The 22,633-nt window shown below is 48.4% G+C and overlaps 2 protein-coding genes across 3 annotated transcripts; both read left to right on the forward strand.

Moving 5' to 3' along the window:
* The first annotated feature begins 960 nt into the window (after positions 1 to 960).
* On the forward strand, positions 961 to 17,092 carry LOC128275519 (sarcoplasmic calcium-binding protein, beta chain). Of its 2 annotated transcripts, none has more exons than XM_053014052.1 (6): positions 961 to 1,020; positions 1,945 to 2,044; positions 7,281 to 7,447; positions 9,376 to 9,456; positions 14,710 to 14,862; positions 15,007 to 17,092. In XM_053014052.1, the coding sequence occupies exons 2-6, from the start codon at positions 1,993 to 1,995 to the stop codon at positions 15,127 to 15,129; spliced, it is 576 nt and encodes a 191-aa protein (XP_052870012.1). In that variant the 5' UTR covers positions 961 to 1,020; positions 1,945 to 1,992; the 3' UTR covers positions 15,130 to 17,092. The 2 variants fall into 2 exon arrangements, with proteins under 2 accessions (XP_052870012.1, XP_052870013.1); XM_053014053.1 differs by having other exon boundaries at positions 1,013 to 1,087.
* Positions 17,093 to 21,049: 3,957 nt separating this feature from the next.
* On the forward strand, positions 21,050 to 22,552 carry LOC128273521 (ATP synthase subunit gamma, mitochondrial). The gene is made up of 3 exons (XM_053011502.1): positions 21,050 to 21,210; positions 21,413 to 21,581; positions 21,664 to 22,552. Exons 2-3 carry the CDS (start codon positions 21,418 to 21,420, stop codon positions 22,391 to 22,393), a joined length of 894 nt encoding a protein of 297 aa, XP_052867462.1. The 5' UTR covers positions 21,050 to 21,210; positions 21,413 to 21,417; the 3' UTR covers positions 22,394 to 22,552.
* The last annotated feature ends 81 nt before the right edge of the window (positions 22,553 to 22,633 follow it).

Raw genomic sequence — 22,633 nt, forward strand, 5'->3', positions numbered from 1 at the left:
CCGTAGTCAACATTTTGTTTTTGTTTTTTTTTATACTCTACTCGTTTCACTATCGTTGCGAGGTTAGTTTTTCATCAACTTCAACAACAATTCCTCGCTTTCCCTTTCCGACGATCGACGACGAGATCGCTTCCCAGGATCTTCACGCGACACATGCCCCATGCTCGCAAGCAACACGACGCCGGATTTGAGCGGTATGTCACGTCTCGCGACGCGCTCACGCCGGCGTACGACCGGGAACCAAATCCCAGCCGCCCCAGCTGGGGGAAATGATGCGCCTGCGCTAAGCCTGCCAAAAAGTGGCCGCCGTCTTGGCCGGCCAGTTGAGATAAACTGATCTTTCTTAAATGTAACGAATAAGAAAACATGCAACGTGGTGTTATGATTTATTTCCCCAAAAAACAAGAAATGCCACCACATTAAGCTTTGTTTGAAATCTCGATGCTGCTTTTGAATTAACGAAACACGCTATCTCGGCACAACCGATCGGAAGAAGATCGAAGACAACGAAGGGCTTTTTGTGACTAATTTCGGACGACCATCATTTCCGGCAACAAGTTTTGTCCGGGGGTGGGGTTTTTCTGCCGATTTACATGGCCAAGCCGTACTACGTATGGTACGGCCCATAATTACTCGAAAGCCAACGTGGCGAGGGCAAAATTTTGCAATCAAAAGATTTTTCGAATCAACGTGTGTTGAGCACGAAACGAAATGGATTACAGAAAAAAAAAATTTACGGCAATTTTTCGCGCCAAAACTACGCTACGGTGAGCATATTTTCGCCACCAGCGCCCAGCAGACGCGAACCAAGCTGGGGCCCACGAAGTGCGCAGACTCGGCCATGGCCGGGGGAAACCTGCACTCGGCCGGCGACTCGGGAAATTCGGGAAATTCGTGTTGCACCGTCGCGCAACACTTTTTATCAGCCCGCGACACGGGCCGAGAGTTTTTAATAAAGGGACCACGGGACGGTAACCGGTTAAGATTGTTTTAGTCTTCGACAGAAGTTGGTTTAGACAAGTAATAGCCACATCTCCCGTTTGCTTGCTCGCCCAAATCAAGCCTCTCTGTTCAAGTTCGTGTGCTGGTGTGTTTGCTATCGCCGTCGGCCACTATTGCTGAAGCTCCTGCACTACTTCCAAAAGCCCTTCCAATCCTCGGCATGTGTGTGTGCGTGTGGTTTTTGGTTCAAATAGTTTCGTGCCTGTGATTCTACGCCAAGCAATGTGCTGAAAGTGTGCGCCAACATTTGACCGTTTGAAACCCTAGTTCCGACATCGTTTAACGGCCACCAATTGTTTGGCGCAGAATTAGCGAACAATTTCCACTCACTAAACGTTGCATTTTGAAAACGGTTCGGACACTTCTTCCGCAAGTTTGCTGTGGTGCGTGTGCGACTTCTGGTGGTGTGCCAGCCCTTCGTTGGCCTACGCAAAAAGCAGAGAACCAGCGGGCGAGAGTGTTTCGGTTCGGAAAATTCCGTTCAACCCTTGCCATTACCGTGAAACACTGCTCTAGCACCGGCCAACAAACGGCGACGAACGTCCAAAGGGTCGGAGGATAAAGCTTTCGGAAGAAATGAAAAACAGATTTAAAATGTCATATTTTAAGCGTCCACAAAAGCGGTGACGGCTTTCAATATGAAGTACGATGGGCCAAATGGTGCAATGCTGGATTAATGTGCCGTTACGAGCGTCAGGGCATTCGTAAAATTTCTACCGTAAAATTAGGGCTATAATTTCTAACCGAAAGTGCTCAGCAGCCTAGACTAACATAAATTTATTTAATGTGCAATATTTATTTACATTTAATGTGTGACATCGCAACAGCAAGCACTTGGGCACGACTAACAATGCGCTTTTCCCCCTAATATTTCCTTTACCGATTTTCTAATCGCGGATCTAACCGTATTCTCTGTTTTGGCTCCTTTCTCTCTTCGTGCAGTTAGTTTCAGAGTAGAATCTAAATTCCAAACACAAAACCACTACCAAAATGAGTTACTCGTGGGATAAGCGTGTCGAATTCATCGTCAGTCACATGTACGGTAAGTGTGATCCAAGTTCTATAATCAATCTTACAAGGATACAATCACTTGTAAGCTTATAACATATCGATATCGCGATTGGGACATCGAATCGAAAGATTGGCACAGTTCCGGGAAAAGACTTTCCATTGAAAGTGGGCCCCAAGTCTGAAATACACCAGGCCGACAGGATTATTACTAAATCTTCCTGGATTGAGGTACACAGGCGCACACGGTAGAATTGATGCACGTAAGTGGTAAGGTAACACTAACGTTACCCGTAGTCAATTGAACGCGGAAAATTCGAACGGTTCCTTGGCTACTAGGATCTCCGTTGTCGGAGGTCCTCGGGGACTTCCTTAAATTCCCTTGTCATTTGCCAATAGAAGCGAATTTACGGCTTCGAACGTTATAGCCCTGAACGTTGCTCCGAAATAAACGTTGCCCCCGAAGCGAGAAACATCTTCGAAGTCCGAAAGGCTCTCGGATCACAAAGAAAAAAAAATTGCCAAAAATCCTACATGAAACGGAAAAGAATTTGAAACGAAATTAATGTATAATCGCCGGGAACGTTTTGGTGGGGCCTACTAAAACGAACACACATTCTACCTTTGTCCCCGGCCAACCGCCGTGCCACGGTGTGCGCGCACAATAGAAGCGTCCGCGGATCGGCGCAAAAGTGAACAAAATGTTGCTAATTTTAATTCTGCCCGGTACCCAATTATTTTTATAAAACCAGCCAGCACACCGGGCCGCGGCATACCTGTTCCCCCCGGGTGGGGGGCTCGGATAAATTCGACCAAACTGTCACCGACCTGACCGTGCTTTCTCTGTTCGCCCCCCGCCGGGGGCGGGAAAAAATCCGTCCGTCCGGGCCGGATTTCGAGGACCGGGCGTTGTCGATTGCGTGGTGCCTATTTTGTATATGCCCGCGTAAACGTATAGGTTGCATCGTAATTGTGTTTATATCCACAATTACCGACGACGATGATCCGGGTCCTCAGCAAACGTCTGTCTTCCTGGGCCTGGTGCTGTGCGAAAGGCAAGAAAGTACTTCGTCTACGCAATAAAATTTTGCCAAGTTATTTTTAGGCTCAACATGATTGTGATGTTTATTGCGAAACTGACTCGCCAGGTTTGCATAGCGCGGAACAGAATAGTAATAGAGGCACAGGAAGTAGTTTATTCGCTTTGTTGAAAAGCTCTAGCTCCTATCCCAATGCCCACCTTGGATGCACGTTTTCCAGTAGAAGATGCAATGACACTGAAGTCCACTTCCATCCAGGAGATGGCCAGCTAATGTCGCAGTCGGACAATATGAATAAATTGAATTGGTTTGTCAACTCATTTTCTGTGCAACAACTTGAGTCTTGAGTTTGCTGGTTACTTTCTGCGAAAATGCCCATCTACAACACAATGCTTAATTTATAATTCATGAGTTTAGCCATGGGACAAGCAGCGCTTTTTAAAGAGAGCAAAATAAGACAAGCTGCCAAATGGGATGCATCACGAACGGCCGTGTTCCAATGTGGGTTGACTGCTGCTACTTAATGCTTTCGGGAGCTTTTCTCGCCTTTCGACACCCGGTGAGCCTTTGATGGTAATTTTTGTGGACCACGCGCCATGTGGACCATGCGCCTCCATTTTGTGGACCATGCGCCTCCATCAACGATCTGTTCGGCTTATTCGCTTTTGGGCTGACTACCTTTCGCAAGAGTTTCGTTGGCGCTCGATTAAAGAGCACAAGCCATAATTCAGCAGAAGCACCACACAACTCGATAACGGACCGTGTTGATGGTATCGCCCGAACACCTGTTGAATGTGGTCCTGCGACGGGGAGCTACCGAGGAGAAAGGATTGCGCGTGTGATGCAACATAATCCCAGCGCAACATGCCGATTAACGAACTTGAAACCGAATTGTTCCTTCTAAAAGTTCCTTCTAACAAACCGGCACCATATTCGGTAAATAAAACGAAACGGAACGTTTAAGATGTTAAAAGCCGGCCTCACTTTGTAAACGCTGATTGAAAATGACAAAAAAAAACCATTAAACTTAAATACATAATTTGCCCTCATTTCAAATGCATAAATCGAGACAAAAAGTGGCCCCTTTTTGTGGAGCGTTTAACCCATTTAGGGCCCGATGCCTTAGGGATGGAACCAAACAAAATAAGAAGAACGACTCCCCACGAAGCAGAATAAATAACGCTTTAATGGCAGCGAAGGTACGTCGTCGCACACGCGGATGAACAAATCAATCGGCCCCCGCCTTGTTCGGCCCTCTGCCGAGGCCTGCGTAGCGGTCAATAAATATTTAAGACGACAGCTACAAAAACTGTGTACCACCCCTTTCATCGGCGTTCCTTTTTTTGTTGGTTGTTCGCTGCTGGGTCAGAAGATGTCTTACCTTCAAACAACCGAGAAAACTTTCTGCTACGGTCTTCGTCACTCCTCCAACCCGCCCGCCGTGGGCTACCCCCCCAAATGGTTCGTCACCGTTCACCTTTGACTTTTAACCGATTCCGAGAGTACGAGGGCCCCGGGAAAATTTCCCTTTTCCTACGCGCGCCCGCTGTCCCGGCCCAGCACCGGCCACCCGGGACAAGAACAGAGCAGTGTGGAGAGTGTTTTCTATTTCTGTTTGTTCTCTACCGGCCCAAGGCCCCGCAGCATGGCAGGACGACGTGGCGAGCGGTGGCACGGTAGCAGCAGGTTTGTGTTTCTGTTGACTACCGCGAACTGCGGGCCACAGGCGCACAGTGGTTCGCGGAATTCTCCCTGTGCCCCCACCACCGTCGGTCCGGGGCTGTACTTTCGCTTTCGTCCGATGGCTCTTCTGACCGCGCGGCTTCTGGCACAAGACACATCAGTCCGTTGTTTTAGGATCAACGGTTCGCAAAGTGACAGTTTTTTGGCATTTCTTATCGAAACGAATGTGGCTCCCCGTCAGAAAAACCTTCTGGCCACCTTCCGCGAACCGAGAGGTGGTCTTTCCCCGTTTCCCTGTTGGCTTTGAAACGGGCTGACACATGGTACAGTGACAATGCAACTCATTGCCGTGGAATTGCCTCGGAACACAGCACAAGTGGCCCTTACGGTCGTGATTGATTCAAACGCGGGTCCTCGTCGATTGCACGATTAAGCAGCGCCAGCGCGCAAACCTGATAACGTTACATATTTAATCACTGTCGTACCCGGGAAACAGCGAAGGTCATCGTTCCAAAACGTACCGAACCAGGTTGTCTTCTGCTTTGATATTTGAGACCATTTCCACGAACAGCAACCCGCCGCCACAAGGCAGGCAGCAGCAACATTCATCCACTCAATTGGCGGTAGCGCGCGTGTTTGGCCTCGCACACTTTAAGCTTCCTCGTCGTCTGCCGGGGAGCAGACGACTCTATCGTTCTAGCAATTCCTGGGAAGGAACGCGAAAAAAAGCCCACGCGGGACCACCAACCAGGCCAGGGGAAAATTGTTTCTTGCTCCGACCGTGGAGTAATTGCCTCCGCGTGTGCATTTTTTCCACTTTCCGCAGAAGAAGCGCGTGCCGGAAATTGAGTTGTCTTAGTGCTGCTAATTGAATACGTGCACGGAATGGCACACGGCGCGGTGTAGTGCGCAAACTGTGTTTCAATGTGATGTTAACGAAGGATTATTTTTTCCCACCAACACGTTTATGGCTACGTTTATATCAAAGGCCATAGGTTCGTACACCGGGCTGCTGGGCCTAATTGGCCTACTTTGGAAATTTGCTCTCGAAACGAAAAATCTGCCGCCCGAAACTACATAAAAGCAATTATAGTTTTCGAACATCAGAGAACTGTAACCGGCTGCTCTGGTACAGACTAAGCGCTTCGTCGAAATTTGACCACCCACAAAGCATCCTGCGCAGAGTGCAGTAAACTTCAATTAAAAAGTTTAACGCAATAATGTGCGGCGCTTTTGCACGCAACATTTGTCGGCACTTGTCACAGTCCGAAGTGGATCCCACGGGTAAAAACTTTGTGATATGCTACAGACATTGAAATGGAATCGTTCTTGCTCCATGTTTGTACAATTATACCACTTCGCATCAAGAAGTGCTTTTAATTAGAGCGTCAGTTCGAAGAATGCTTAGGGACACAGAGCCGAGCAGAACCCATTGTCCGAACCACACTCACGGCAGGAGACAGAACCCGCTTTACGTCAGCAGCTGCCTGCGTTAGCGATGGCCAGAGCACTTATACCGAAGGCCGCAAGAAACGGGTTGGATACTCGATATTTCAGCATTCATTTGATTTGCCATTCCCATCCGTGGCACTGTTCGGTCGAAAATGATACAACTCGCTAATGGAGTGTCCTCAACGACTGGCGGTATCGTTTTGACAGTTTTCATTAAATTAAATCGCTTCGAGCATCTTCCACATCACCCACCAGGATAACGTCCTGCGAGAACAGCTTTCGAGGCACGGAGTAACGAAGCGAACCATCGCATCCGATCAAGATGCTGGCTCCGCGTTTTTTCTTTCTCATTCCATCATTTCTCTTAAAATGATCAAACCCCGTCACCAGAAAATGACACAACATCAAAAACTCGTTAAACTTTCATCGTTTTGCTTACTGGCGCCGGTTTGGTTGGACAAAATTCTAAGCCATCAAACGGTTTGAGTTCCACAGAAACTGATCATCTCCTTTCGGAAGGCCCTTTACTCTTTGCAGTCAGGCGGTAGCCTTGCACCCTCCGATAACTCATTTTGTCGTGGATTCGGCCCGAAGAACTTGACGCCAAACCAAAACGGAAACACTCCGCTGTCGCTCGATATGCTAATTTCGAGCGCGAAATAAAAACTGGAGGGCGATCAGTATCCCATCAGCTAGGAGGGGGGCACCACATCAGCTTTTTCGTCTGCAAATCGTAAACCGTTAAACTTCAGCGACCACCGAATAATGGGGTCGCGTCGGTTGAATGTGGTCACAGAAGCATTTCATTAGCGAAATCGAAACACAATCCGTAGCCAACCATGGGATGTCGCTGATTATCGCCTGTCTGGTGTGCATTGAGAAGAGAAAAGATTCTGAGTCGATTCTCAGTAGACTGTGGAAAGCGTTTTATGTTGGTAGTGAAGAGGTTATTACGCGACACAGCTTTTGTCGAATCAGCCTCGAAATTTCCATCCTGTTTTGTGAATAGAGAAGAATATTATTAAAATGTGCTAACCAAAGCTAGAATCAAGAAGCGTACTAATAAACGAATGTGTTTTTCGCTTTCCCTTGCAGATCTTGACAACAATGGCTTCCTGGACAACAACGATTTCCAGTGCATGGCTCTCCGTGCCTCCGTCATCGAGGGCAAGGGCGAGATCAGCCCGGCCCGTCTGAACGAATACAAGTTCATCATGAAGTCGCTCTGGGATGAGATCTCCGCCCTGGCCGATTTCGACAAGGTATGTGCCGGCGGCCAGCCGGATCTGCTATCCGCACTCATCCATTCTCACCTCGTGCAACTACCGGCGGAATTCACAGTTCATTACAACAACGTACCCATTCTCGGTCGCCCGCCGGGGCGACCTGTTGAGCTTGGGTCAAAAAAACCACCTGCCATTTTTTCGCTGCATTCGAAACGAAGCTAATTCGAGCGAGAAAGGATGAAAAACAAAAACACACCCGCTACAAGGCGCCCCAGACACGCGATCTCACCTTTTGTCGTGCGACGGGTGTTGGCACGCAGGAGCCAACTTTCGCCACGCACCGTCAACAGTTTGGGGCGATGAGGCCGAAGAGGCGCTTCTCGGAAGCGCCGGCTGACGTGCCTTCTCGAGAGGCACGCGAATAAATGAGTTGCGGTTTGGTTTTATTTTTACCACGCGCCTCCCTTACAAGGGGGCGCCTCCTCTATCTTGGTTGCAGCCGCTGGTTTGTGTCCCAATTTTAGCAAGTGAGCACTCCCCCATAAGGTGTTAGCTTGGCATCGGGCGCACTCGCCGTATTTAATCAACCATCGGGCTATTATCGGTGGTTCTAGGGCTCCCCACTTGGTGTCACAATTATGTTGACGTTTGGGCAACCCTTTTCTCTTGCAGCCTTCTTCGATTGACGACAAATTACACCGTCAGACGAACGAACCGACATCGTCTGTCCGGTAGTAATGGTAAACGATCTTAGCAAACGTCTACTGGAGTGATGCGGGCGAAATTATTATCGCCCATGGCAACCGGAGAGCGGAAATGGGCAGACCACGGTGTCGGTTCATGGTTTCGGTACGGTTGGTCGCGAAATTTTATCCGGCGCGCGTAAATTTTGTATGCATTTTGCATGTCTGGTGCGTGGCACGGATACCGTGCAGTTTATTTATGTTTACCGGCGCACGGCGAAGTTATGTGGGAATTTTTGAGTTTTGGGTTGTGTTACTCGCTCCTCGTGATTCCGCGATTCTATCGAGGAGCTGTTCGCTGGGATTGTCTTTTTTTCTCTTTCTGCATTAAAACGGCTTAATCACATCACACAATCGGCCCGCAACGTGTTCAGGCAACCAGTTTAGATCGGATGATTAGTAATTAGATGGAGGACAGATTTGGTGCCATCTATTGGTTTCGGTGCGCTACGATGGAAACAAGAATGAGTTGGCAGCGTGGGAAGGTCCAACTCGTTCCATCAACGGTTGGCCCTCGTCAGCGAATCCCAGGGGTTCGTGTGATTCGTTCCCCGATCAACGCGCTCTCATACTAGCGCCCCCGAAGCGACTCGTTAATGTTGGCCGCAATGAAAGATAATTAAATTGTATTTGTTTACAAACCCTCCACTAAACGAGGAGTGCACACGAGTGTGGGGAAATAGAAGCCATTGTAGAGTGAACGCGCGGAACCACCACCGTAGCCGTGGCAGTAATCCGTCAAGCCAAACAATCGGAAGGTATCCCAGAACCGGCCGCGGAGAGTGTTCGAGAATTTATTTACTTTACGATTTATATCGTCCAGGTCCATAATCGCGGCCGAATTTAACGCGAAGTCCGGAATGCCCGGGGCAACGCTTTGGTGGCAACGCGGTGCCGTGTGCGTGTGTGGCCGAGTTTAGTACCGGTTTCTGTGTACCGAGCTCGCATGCCGAAAGATAGTCTTCATCGTGTTGCTGCTCTGTTTCTGACGGAAATATCTGACCCCGGCCAATGCGCGGTGTCGTGGTTAAGTTTCGTTTCACCCCCGGGGCGACAGCACTGGGGTTGATTCGTTCAAGCACGAATAAGATTGTCACCATCATGTACCATCAACCACGGCTGAGCGGTTCCAACTCACTCAGCCAACAGAACAACAACAGATGCTTCGGTAAACCGACTCCATTTTGCTAAACATTCTGTGTCTCTATTTCTCGTTCACAGGATGGCAAAATCACCACCGACGAATTCAAACAGGCCGTCAAACAGACCTGCGTTGGTAAGGCCTACGCCGACTTCCCGAAGGTAAGCTAAACTTTGAACAAACAGATGGGTCACCGCCCGCGGGTCCGTAAAGATGTGCTGAGTTCGAAGATGGATCAAAGTTTAATAGCCAACAAACGGAGGTCCTTGGCCCTCGAAATAGAACCAATCGGTTCTCGATCGATCAATCCGTTCCGATGAGAGTATCAACAATAACAACTGGACCTCGATAGTGGGACGGTTGCTGGGAAATAAACTGTTGCTGCTACTACGCCGCGCCGAAGAGATAACACGGCGAACGTTACGGTGAGGTGTAAAAAGGCATCAAACACTGGAACAACCTGATCAATATTTGATCGAATTCGGCGTCAAATGCTTCGGGTTCTCACATGTTCGAAAATAACTGTATGGTGTGGTTTAAACTTAATCATTATTCGGTTATTTATTCAGTTAGTTGGATGTGAGGACGAAGCAAAACGGGGGCCCAAAAGCGGCACATTTACCAGTGCCCGACACGGTAACTAAATAACAGACGAGCCTGAAACAATTGCGAAACTAATTCCAACCGCTGATTAACTCTACCGATGACAGGCAACCGATAGATGTGGTTGTATTTGAGAGCGTAACACGTAAAATGTCAGTTTCGCAAACAAACGACCCTTTCCTAATGGGCGGATCGGATAGTTACATTGGTTATGTGCCCGGGGGGAGTCCGGGAACCTCTGCCGTTTGGTGGTGCATTTGATTGGACTAAATTTGAACTGACTAAATTTGAAATCACGCAAGCCGGTCGGCCACCATTATCGGCCCTCCCCCCTCCATCGACGGCGTGTCACATTTCAAAAACATCCGGTCGAAGTTTGCCATCATTCGTTCGTGGCTGGGCTCCAATCTGTTTTGGTAACCGGGGTGCGCCATGACCATCGAGAACGTTGCCGTTGCAGCGAAAGTTTGACTTTCGAGAGAGCACAAAACTTTGCGCCAGTCCTAAATAACACCAATGATGGTAACTGGTAACTACCGCATCGCGTCAGCTTACACACGCAAACCCGGCGGTTTCACCGACATCTAGGGAAACTTTTCCGTTAAGCATTCCCCCTTCAAGGGCACATAAAATATGGCAACCAGTAATGTGCTTCCACCGTGCCTGGACGGACATCATTACCGCTCGATATGCTGGCATCGATACAGGCTCGTCGTAAATCAGGGATTGCCGGCACCGACTCTGGTGTGGCGAAGTGTCGCTATTCGCGGAACGATTCGATGTCTAATTCGTCTGGGTTCCAGGACAGAGTTTAACCAGACCCGAACCATAAGTCTCTCTCCGGCTCTCCTTTTGCCGCCGCCGTATGTTTATGTAGTGCCGGCCTCGGCTCAAGACGTGCGTTTCCTGCGTTTCCCGAGCATCTTCGAGCAGCAGCAGCAGCAGCAGCAAGTTTGCTGCTTTATGGAATATTCAATTTCATTGCCAAGAGATTAAATCCGTGTAGGCCGCAGGGATCGATTCCGGCCTGTGCTATCATAACAATGTGGCGCGTAGCGTTGTGTGGCCGATGGTGACACTACTTTCTGAGGAAAGCCGGCCTTCGAGAACTGTTCGCCTCACTGCGCTAGACATTCCGCTAGAGAGCGAAAGAACGGGTGGCCACCGACGTGCGCGCGTTTGTTTATCCAGCGACGTCTCAGCGGAACCGCAACACGCCCGGTCACGTTTTCGGTGGATTTCGTTGTCCATCGGGGCGCGCTTCCCGCACCAAAATACGTACGGGTGTGTGGTACACGGTGGATGACCGTAAAATTTGATATTTTATTAAACTGTTTGTTTTAAGCACTTTACGGGGCCGTTTTGGCCATTCCGGCCGTCGAACGTTATTGGTTCTTCGGAATGCTGCGGCCTTTGTAAAGTCGGCCACAGGCAAGCAAATGGAAGCGCATGGTCTTCGGTAGAATTCGGCACCGCTTAACTAAAACGGAACAAAATGCGAGACAACGAGTTCACCGTTGATGATAATCGCTTAATACCGCGGGCACGGGCGTTACAATCGCCCGCATTGTGAAACTATTTCAAAACTGGTTCAAAATGCAATATCATTTCAACCACTGGCCCCATCTTTGACACCCAACTAACCCTGAAGGGTATCGTCCGAAAATTGATCACTAAATTTTATCGCTCGCTGTGTTTACACAGCTTCTTTCACGATCGGCAGCACGTGGCCGTGTCGTGGCCGGTAGTGACCACGATACTCTAAATCAATCATCTTGTTGCCACGTGTCCACGGTGTAGACCGCGCTTAGCACTAGCAACCGGCAACTACTTCCCCGGATAGTAGTGTGGGATTGGGAATGTCCGCACATTGATCGTGCCGAAAGCCGACGAAGATGATAGTCGAAGACGCTTGTCAACAACGGAGCGTAGACCCAGCCCCAGCAGGTTCCCTTTGCGGGTCCCCCGTCCGTCTTCGTGCGCTTAATTAACGATCAAAATGTAAACGGAACCCCCGGTAAAAATGCTGACCCGGCCCCGACCGGCGTGCCGCGCGGTTTTGTGTTTTGTGCTAAAAATATTCACTAATCTTTGTAGGTCCCCGGAAATTATTTTCCTCGTCCAATGTGAAGCGCAACATTAGACGGAATTGGCTCCCCGCGACCGGTGTGTGGCCACGCGCTGTGTGACATTGTTCGGTTCGGTTCTCAATGTTTTAAATTTAAAACAAAACTTTTTCGCCAAGGCTGGCCGCGTGGTGGTAGTACATAAATTCGAATTTATTATAGCTCGTACTACGGGCTGGTTTTCCTAAACCCAACTGACGGACGCAATGCCACGGGCATTAGTCAAGTCTTTTGTCACTTTTATCGTTAAACTTTCGCCTTGGAGCTCACAGCTCCAATGCATCGTGAAATGATCCTGAAGTAAATTAGAAAAAAATGGTCTTCGTATACGATTAAATAGAAAATAATGGACACCATCGCATGAACTCCGCACAGATAGTCAGGGAAATTGGTGATCTTCCGGATGGGGCAGGTACGCGCAAGGGTGTTAAGGTCGCTAAAATTAATCGGCTTAAGCGCGCGGTGCTGCATACTCGGCGACCCTGATATCTGATCGGTCCTGAAGTCGTTCCCGAAATGTGTATAAATAACCACTCAGACCGAAGAAGGAGACCCCAGTAGAGGACGAATTCCGGGTGTGCTGGCGACCGACGCTTCGTTGTACCGAGCGCGATTATGCCGGCCGGGGACCTGCGGAAGAAGAACGATCATAAATCAGCCTCGAGGTATGCCGGTGGTGAAATGGTAATAACACATGCAGACATCGCAAACTACACAAACATAACACGGAGCACGGCGCACGTGAGACTATTGCATTCTAATGTCCCACTACTTGGTCGTTACCACCGTCGGTCCAATGAGCCGTCAATTCGGGGGAAGCCTTTTTCAAAAACCGAGGGCACAATACCTCCGTGTCTCGGTAATTTGTGTGTGCAATGTGCAGTCCAAACATGTTCGAGCACCGTACATGGTCTTTCGCCTTGCCACGGCGTTTTCTTCTTCAAACATCCGTTCCGTTCAGTTGGCAGGAAAGCAGTGTGTCAGCGCCTTAGAACATTAGGCGGCGCACATAAATGGGCAAAAACAATTGGTCGCCGCAACGGTAAGCAAAAGCTGGGGATTTGGCCAGTGCCAGGACGCAATGCGGAGTTTAAATAGCAAATTGATAGCACCACGATGGCGGCATTTCCAAGGGCCGTTTTGTGTCCACATTGGGCCAAACTGAGGCGCATGGAATCGGTGTGCTAGGACTGCTAGGACTCCACGGACGCCGACACAATCGGGCAACTAATAAATGGGCCGGCGAGGTAATGGATTTTTTTCAGTTTGCGGCGCGCCACATACGGAATTTTGTTGGCAACGATTTCAATAGTGACCCCGCTTGCGCTGCATTCTAAGCATCGGCAAAAAGGAACGATGACGCTTGTTAGACATTAGTTCCAATCTTCGAACTATCTTCGGCACACCACGGAATGCGGAACGGGAGCGCTCCTCCTTTAACCGTACACAGATAACTAATTTTTGCTTCTTTTTTGGTCTTTTTTTCTTCGTACAGGTAAGGCACCGTTGTGTGAATCAACTGGCAGTTGCGTGCTTCAGAAGGCCAGGTTGGAATTGGGAAAGAGTCAGAACAGCAATGAGGCCGCGATGCCTCGCCGACCTTCTGCCTTACGTCTTGCGCACGTAGGACCGCAGAAAAGCCAAGCCATCTTTGCGCTCGTTGGGATCGGTTCTCGCTTGGTCGGGTCCGCGCCCGGGGGATATTATTGCAAAGTAAATATAGAACGCGGAATTTAATTGTTACCGCCCGGCGCCCCACGGCTCTTCGGTTTGACGCGGGACAGCGCATTTTCATAATGTCTGCACCGACGGCAGTGGTACGCCGCGAGCTACCCTGTCGAAAGGATCGAAACCCGAATCATCTTACTACACGACGCTCTGCGAGTTCTACGGAGCGAAACCCGGGGTGACATATTTTTCGAATCGGGTATCTTGAGTGCCGGTGTGCCGTCTACCCGGTGGGAATCTGAGCATGTGCTTTCTTACACATTGCTTGCCGCGCTATCGAACCTATACGGTACCCTCACCCATCCGGAGTGAATAATTCCGTGCTCGGGCATTGGACGGACCCAAACGACAGTAGACTCTGAAGGCCCCGCAATTACTGGACTAGTGGACTCAGGCTCTATCGGCTGATCGACCGAGGAAAAGGCGCTTACCGATACCGGCTCTTTTCTTGGCTGGCCGATTACTGTCCGTGTTTTTGCTAATGCACTGGCGTGGCATTAGTTCATCAAAATCACATTTAAAAATGCCACATAGAACAGCTCTTAATTATTGTGTTGGGGTCGCTGCTCCTTCTAATCCTAAACGGAACGTTATAATGACGTTTTGGCGCCCACCCATGTGGCTCCCTTGGAAAATGACTGAAAATTAAAGTCCCATCAAGTCATGTTCGACTTCGAAGTCGGACATTTACCTGTGACCTTTCATCAATCGAACGACCCCTTTTGTTTGCTGTATGACCTCATAGCGTTTCTCAATAAAAGCGGTCAGGGAATCGCTTAGCGCACTGTTTGCGCTTACGAAACATCGGTATTGCCAAGCGCCATGTTCTGATACAATCAATTCAAATCGTAAAAAGTTATGGTTTGAAATTAGTGAAAGGGGAATACAACACAATCGGATGGCGTTTATACTCACTCTCCCCTCTTGTACTTGCCGCCATTTCCCTGCGACACACAGGCCATGAAAGCCTTCATTGACGCCCACTACAAGATGATGGACATCAACAACGACGGTCTGGTCAGCATAGAGGAGTACCGTTACAACTGCATCACCAGAATCGCCGTCGATGACATCAAGGTGGTCGATGATTCCTACAAAGCCCTGGTCAGCGTAAGTATCTGAGAGTTCCGCGGAGTAAATGCAATGAGCCGCCAGATCCATTTGCAGACGAAGGGCTTTGGGTGGTGGCGAGCCAAAGTTGTTTCCGTTTTTTTAATTTCGTCACTCTATTTACGCACCAACACAAACGCACAGGCGGAGGACAACAAGAAAGGTGGAATCACCCTGGAGAGATACCAGGAGCTGTACGCCCAGTTCATGGGCAACGAGGACCCGAAGTGCGCGGCCGTCTACCTGTACGGCCCAATTCCAGAATAAATTGATTCACCAACGAAACTCATCTCCACCAAAAGATCAACATCTTCAACCCATCTGCAGCTAAGGAAGAGAAGGAAGAACATCATTGACAAGAAAAAGACGTAGTTCTAACACCGTAAAATAATGTCGCAGACATTCGAGAGCACTGCACTGCTCGCTATCGATGTTTTGAGCCGGACACCCTCCAGCAAATGCCTCGCCCGGTCCGAAGCGCCGATAGAGCTCCACCAGCCGGCGGTCGGCCGCGGTAATGACGGCGGCGCCGGCAGCAGTGGCCGCTACTGCTTCTGCAGCGTTACAGTGCGTAAACCAACCCAATTTATGCTTATAACATAGATCAGATGCATCAATAGGAAAACTTGAGGCTCCCGAGGGACAACCGACAACCAGCAGAAAAAAAACGTTTTCCCTGTGGCAAGACTAGAACAACCTTTGAACAACGTAGCAAAACATCGTCATTAGTATACAAGAACGGCAAACAACAACAACGCCACAGAAACACACAAAGCGGGTAGCACCACACGCATCTCATCGCAAAAACTGTGTTTTAAATCAACTTCTTCTCTCTACGGGCCATCTGTAGACTCGAAAACTAAAACATCTCACCACCAACAGACAGACTAGCGCGCTTTTGGTGGCAAAAGGGAAGCCTTTTCCGCCCAGACACGCTTGTGGCACAGGTTTTGAGACACGCAAACACCGAAGAACCGTGTCGTTGCATGTTGTACAGCATAGATGAAGAAAGCAGAAGCCAAAAAACAAAGCGTAGAAGATTCCCGTGCCAACCGCGGAAACGGGAACGCGTTAGGCAAGTGAATGTTATCTAATTTGTACGGACGGAGCGCGCGCGCGGCAGAAGTCTTCGTAGACGTAGACGCAAAGAAACCGCGAAAGGAATGGATTTTTATTAATAAAACAAAATTCATTTACCAATCAAAAGACCTAGAAAGATCGAACGATCGAACTGTACCGCCGACTGTAGAGAAAGCGTGTCGAACAGACCCGGCAAACTTACCGGTTCTCGATCGCGAGTGACTTCGCCCCTAACCGACCGACCGTCACCTGCCTAACTAAACCAGCCAAAGTATACGCGAAACAAGTCCCTCGAATTTTGAAAGGAGCATTAACACCATAAGAAACGCTACTAAGCAAACCCGGACACAGGCAGTTCACTTAAATCGTCAGTGAAACCCCTTCACAGAGGGCGGGGCGCGCTGGGAAAACGGGGATCGCCTCACTATTTGCCACATTTGGCACTACACTTTATCCCACTGAACAGTGGGGAGACCGTCGGCCGTCAGGGCCGAATGGAATGAACCGAATGCTACCATCTTTTTCCCCGATCCGTACACGGACACACGCATTTGTGCCGGGACAATACTTTCATTCTATCGCCCATTATCGCGTTGGCGGCTGCATCTCACCGTGTCCAGCCGTGTCGGTGAAGCTGTGCCAAAGTGTCCAATAGAAACGCGTAACGTTTGGCGGTTTCCGCTACCTGCACGCAGCCCTCTTGTGTCCGGAGTAGCCTTTTTCCTCCGAAAGCTTTTCATTCTCATAGGAAAAGCCTTTTTGGAAGGTTATATTTATTTACTTTTTTCATCCGTAGCTCTCTAACTACTGCTAAAGCGCCGGCCTGGTCAGATGTGCTGGCCCAAGGCGCGAAGAAAGGGTGAAGCAAAATTATGACCAACTTCCCGCCGTGTTGTGTCCGACGGCGCACGTCTCGTGACCAACGTGAACAAACACGAAACGGAAAGCTACCGAGCTTTGCAAACGTTATCGCAGCTTTTGAGTTCTTTTTGAGTAGTGCCCGACACGCACTCGAAACCAATTTGTACATAGTACACACCTAGCTATCCTTGCTCACCCAGCTTAGCTTTTTCCGTTGTTGTCCTTTTTTCTCCGCGAGCTACCGAAAAATGGGCCCACATCCTTGGCCCCTTTTTCTGGAGTCGGTAATTTGCGGGCGAAAAAAGAAACCACGCCTTGTGGGGACAACGAACCATAATCAGTGCGTTTTGTTGCGTTCCGACGACCGGTCCGATCGTTCATCGATCGGAAGGCGCAGTCGGAAGCATATCTCCCTTTTCGCAATTGAACTTTGCACCACCGCGCACAGCAAACAGAGCTTTGGACTGGTATTTTCGTTTGCCTCTCTTTTTAACACGATTTTCAACCGATCTACTAACCCCTAGCTCGTAGACACACTCGTGTTTTGATAGCGTGTACAGTGTTGTGTTTTTCAGTTTGTTCGATGTTTTCAACGCATACACAACCCTTTTACCGTAAGGATGTGCACGATAATAACCCAGCAGACAAGCAAACACGCGGAAAGCATACAAAAGAACTACATACAATACTACTTAATCTTACATCGTTTTAAATCGTAATGAATTATGAAACTCTTATTGAATGTTACTCTTTTTTCTACTCTTACCTATTGTTGTTCACTCGTTAGTTTGTAACCAGAAACAGAAAAAAACATATTATACTATACTAAGCGTTGCATACTAGTGTGTTATAGTTACATGTTATAGATGATACGTTTTTTTCGTTTTTAAGCAATATTTCTCGCCTCCTTCTTTGAAAGTTTGACAACAACTATGGATAAAAAAAACAAACCAAGTACTGTTTTGAATGCCAACGAAAAAAACAGCCAATTAACATCGAAATGGTCTCTCAGCACCACCGAGAGACGATCAACAGAAACATCTTTTTTGAGGTTATGTCATAATGTTCGTTTGTAATACCATTCAACAATACCATCTAGAGAAATGAAAAGAATAGAAACAATACCATCAACAGGACAGCAGGAAGAATAAAAATAAAGCATAATAATACCATACTTTACTGGAACACCGTTTACAAGTAAAGAGATAGAGAGAAAGAGAGATAGTTCGAGAGAAATGGCAAGTCCAAAGGCAGACACCGAAAAACTGGTTCGTTTTTCGGCGACAGGATCAAGATCACTAGCACCAACTAACTGCAATTCGCATTTGGAACTGCAATGCCCCAAAGGAAAAAGAAAAATTAATCCGTCAATAAACATCTGGAAACGGAAAACAAAAAAAAAGGAAAACAAACCCTTAAAGCGCTTACGATACTGTTTTACTGTAGCTCGTAGAAAACGTTCCAAAAGGTTTCGTTCACCCGCCCTCACGCCCCCGCGGAGGGCCACTTTTTTACGTTCGCCAATTCGTGCTTACGGTTGACCGTGGATCCTCCCGTGTTACCTGTCCCGTGTTAACACAAACACAACGTGCACTATAGTGAGGTGTTCAGCCTCACTGACCCACCGGGTGGATCGCCGGGCGCGTAGTGCCATTTTAGAGTTAGCTACATGTTAAGGTACAGAGTGAAATCGATTCTATCTAAACAAAAAATCTTTAAATTTCTAAGGTACCACGCGAAAATGGCTGACCGTATTCGGTCAACATCGCCTGCAATCCTTAGTAGGTTCAAAATTCAAAGGAGGAGGTCGAGGACTTTTGCAATTCATACTAAACATGTTCACTCCCAACAAACACACACGCCAGTCTAGCCCAACACACATCGATGTTCGATTAGATACAGGTCGTTTTTGGGGGAAATGGGATTGGGGAATGGGAAACAATTTGATAAAAAACAGGTAAGTGACAACCGGTTCCGGAATGAAAGGAAAATTTAACTTACCTTATCATATTAACTGCTACGATCATGCCTCATTTGGTCATGATCATGTGTGTCACATGTTGGCAGTGCATCATTCGAAAAGTTCCCGGAACGGATTCGACAAGCCCAGCGTGATGAGCGCTAGGCGCCTTGGGGACAACTTAGATTCTTCCACCATCGTCAAGGCATGTTGGCCGTGTGGTGAACTGTTGTGATGACTCTCAAAGTCGAATCCTCGTAACAGCGCACGTTCGAGCTCGGCAACCGTTGGGAAGCGACCTTCCTCAATGTCTGCAAAACTTTTCAATCGAAGCAAACCAATTTCAGTTGCGGTATCCAAAGGATAATGACTTCACTACTCACGACGGGTACTGCTCGTTGAACGTTTTACGACGTTGGCGATACGCTGCGTCCTATGGAAAGTGGTGATGCAAAGTTATTTTGTACAGTGCAAAAGATGACTATGGATATCAAAAGGGGATCGCACACGATGGCCAGGGCTTTTACTTACATTTTGTGTAGCAAAATTCGCCCCAAGCCACTTGCATTCGCTTAAAGCCGCAAACTCTCGATTGACGTTGCAGTTGTTGCTGCTGAACAGAATAACGTCAAGAGAAACTGACTAAAAGAAGAAAGAAATTTGGTAATCAGTTAGTTTTATAGATTACTCGAAGAATGATTACGATTACTCAGAGAATCGATTACCTTTTGGTCGACATCCACTATAAACGCGTTTAGCGTACCAAGCTCGTTGAGCATATTTTGCAGATCATGGCTATCCTTTCTTCTCCAATAACCGTTCTGTGGCGCAAGGTAGGCCATCGATGCACGTATCGCTTGCACCGGCGTGGTACCAAACATCTTCGGCAAGTACTTCAATGTGCATAGCTGAACATTTTCAGTTATACCGAGATCCACTAGGTACACCATTACATGACTGCCAACGACGGGACCAGCGATCTTTGCCCGGTACCACTGCTCATGCCATTCTACTGCACACGCTAAACCTTCCAGTGCGTGTACTTTCTCCAGACGCCATTGGCCAGCCATAATGAAGCCTCCGAAATATTCGTTTAACTCAGTCATTATTTTACGGAACACTTTAGTGGCCGAATCAAAATGTATCCACAACCGGTTCGGGTTGAGCACGTGCCGTACCAACACCCGCGTACCAACGCCAGACTTGTTCAGAGCGTGCACATCCATTGTGCAGCGTGTAAAACTATCCGAAACGCCCATGGCATCTGTCGGTATTGTTAAGCAGTTTATCCAACTAAACTGGTTTCGCTGTTGTTGCTGTTGGTTTTGTTGCTGAAAACTTAGATTGGAACCGATTCTGTCCCGAGTCTGATGAGGAGCCGATGGTCGAATGGTAGCGTTGCTCTGTTGCTGCCTACCGGCAATAGGTGTCCGGTTTGCCACATTTGCGTATTTTATTTGATGTTTTGCTCTGCTATTTGATGCTTTATTTTTTGCCACCAAATGTTGCATATTCTTTATGCTCGGTGTTGGTACAGCGCGTACAATTGAGCCAGTCACCTAAACGAAACAAATGTTACAAATGTTAAATGCGCAGTGTTACACCGAACATCCCGACGGGGGAACTAGCAATAGCAAGAAAAAGAAGGGAAGATTGGGGCCGACTACCTGCACTACATCCGGCATGCTGCGTAGCAGTTCCAGCGTGTTAGAAAACCCAAATGCGGCGAATGGAATCGGTTGGCCTACCATTTGGACAAAATCGTCCTCCAGCTGGCGCACGGAAACATTCGGATTTGGGTTAGACACGATGAGCGATCGCAAATTCTTTGCCAACGTGGGAAAGCTTAAACCAGGATTCATTTTGCACACACTTTGTCGATAACTGTCCAACCTGAAGATCGTTAAATGACGATCTACCTTTTCCTTTTTTTTTCTTTTTCGGTGCACTGGAAAAATAGTCAACTGTCACTCGCGTCCTGTGAATCTCAAATTGTGTGAAATATTTCACCGTCTACTCATCCTGCTCGCTCGTTCAGCAATCGTTCACTTCGCCAATTCACTAACTATTGGCGTATTTGGACCTTACAAACATTGATTCACATTTCTTTCGCTGACAACAAAAACCGTTGTTCGTCTCTTCAGCTTGAGTACACTGGACAGAATGATTGAGACAAGCAAACCCAATTATTATCTGTGCAACAAATCACATTCGAACGGCAGGAAATATTTCCTTTTTGCAAAATGTCAAAACTTTTGGTTGTTATTACTCCAGCTGGCAACACTGCCGTTCGTCACGAAAGAGTGTTCGACCATCTTTTTGACACCCGCTAGAATCGGATGAGAAAAAATCTTGATCCGCATTCAAACCGACGAACGAAAGTGTAAAAAAGGTTGCCCACTGCCCAGGGAAGCGAACCACATCCGCATTAGAACCACGAAACGCAGGTAAGCTTCAAATGACTACAGTGAACGGTTCCGCGTGTGTTTTAAGCTGTTTTTTTTAATCTTACATAACACTGGGCGCACAGTGAGTCTCCTCGGTCCAACACAGTTCTGTCGGCCTCAAGCAGAGCCGTTGTTGTTATTGGGTTATTGTGTAACCTTCCGCTGGTTGGTAAAGGAGGTATTTTTATTTTGTAAATTGCAGGAGCCATGTTCAAGTCCGTTGTGCCAGTGTTGGCTCAGGTTCCGGCTGAGATATGCCTGGGTCAGCAGAACCGCGGCATGGCCACGCTGAAGGCCATCCAGATTCGGCTAAAGTCGGTCAAAAACATCCAGAAAATCACCCAATCCATGAAGATGGTGTCGGCAGCCAAGTAAGCAAAACGGATCGTAGTAGGCCCGTCTTTGTGGCGGTGCCTTAAACGAATCTTGTGTTTAACTTTTCCCTCCCTTCAGGTACGCGCGTGCCGAGCGTGATCTGAAGCAGGCCAGACCGTACGGTATCGGTGCGCAGCAGTTCTACGAGAAAGCCGAAGTGGCTCCGAAGGAGGAAGAAGCCAAGAAGCTGTTCATTGCCATCACTTCCGACCGTGGCCTGTGCGGTGCTGTGCACACCGGTGTCGCCCGCTTCATCCGTGGCGAGTTGGCCAAGGACCCGAACATCAAGGTGGTCTGTGTTGGCGACAAGTCCCGTGGTATTCTGTCGCGTTTGTACGGCAAGAACATCGAGATGGTGGCAAACGAGGTGGGCCGTTTGCCGCCGACCTTCTTGGATGCGGCGAAGCTGTGCAACGCCATCCTGAACCTTGGCTACGAGTACACCGACGGCAAAATCGTGTACAACAAGTTCAAGTCGGTCGTCTCGTACCAGGTGGGCGACATTCCGATCTTTTCGCTGAAATCGGTAGAGGCGGCCGAAAAGCTGCCGGTGTACGACTCGCTCGACTCCGAGGTCATCCAGAGCTATCTAGAGTTTTCGCTCGCTTCGCTGCTGTTCTACACGATGAAGGAAGGTGCCTGCTCGGAGCAGTCCTCCCGTATGACGGCCATGGACAACGCTTCGAAGAACGCTGGCGAAATGATTGACAAGCTGACGCTTACCTTCAACCGTACCAGACAGGCGGTGATCACTCGTGAGCTGATTGAAATTATTTCTGGTGCTTCCGCGCTGGAGAGCAAGGATTAAGCACACCGGCGGCAGTGCATGGTTTAGGTTCCACTCGTCGCGGCAGCAGCATCCTTTTCTTTAAGATACGCCGGGTGCCGTGCGATAACGCACTAGCGGGAGTTACGATCCATCCTCGACGGCAAGAAGGGAAAATATAGTAACATGAACACGGATTAATTCAGACGGAACTACGGAGGGGATAGCCCCCGGCATCTTTCACAAATCATCCGAATGTTCCAATGGAGATGGTTAACGAAT

The sequence above is a fragment of the Anopheles cruzii genome, chromosome 3, assembly GCF_943734635.1.
Source record: "Anopheles cruzii chromosome 3, idAnoCruzAS_RS32_06, whole genome shotgun sequence".
Taxonomy (NCBI): Eukaryota; Metazoa; Arthropoda; class Insecta; order Diptera; family Culicidae; genus Anopheles; species Anopheles cruzii.

Excerpts from the sequence above, each read along its gene's own strand:
- LOC128273521 (XM_053011502.1), top strand. The coding sequence starts at position 21,418 with ATGTTCAAGTCCGTTGTGCCAGTGTTGGCTCAGGTTCCGGCTGAGATA. Across the intron at positions 21,582-21,663 it reads AAGATGGTGTCGGCAGCCAA|GTACGCGCGTGCCGAGCGTG; the intron begins GTAAGCAAAACG and ends CCCTCCCTTCAG.
- LOC128275519 (XM_053014052.1), top strand. The coding sequence starts at position 1,993 with ATGAGTTACTCGTGGGATAAGCGTGTCGAATTCATCGTCAGTCACATG. Across the intron at positions 7,448-9,375 it reads CCCTGGCCGATTTCGACAAG|GATGGCAAAATCACCACCGA; the intron begins GTATGTGCCGGC and ends TCTCGTTCACAG. Across the intron at positions 9,457-14,709 it reads CCTACGCCGACTTCCCGAAG|GCCATGAAAGCCTTCATTGA; the intron begins GTAAGCTAAACT and ends TGCGACACACAG.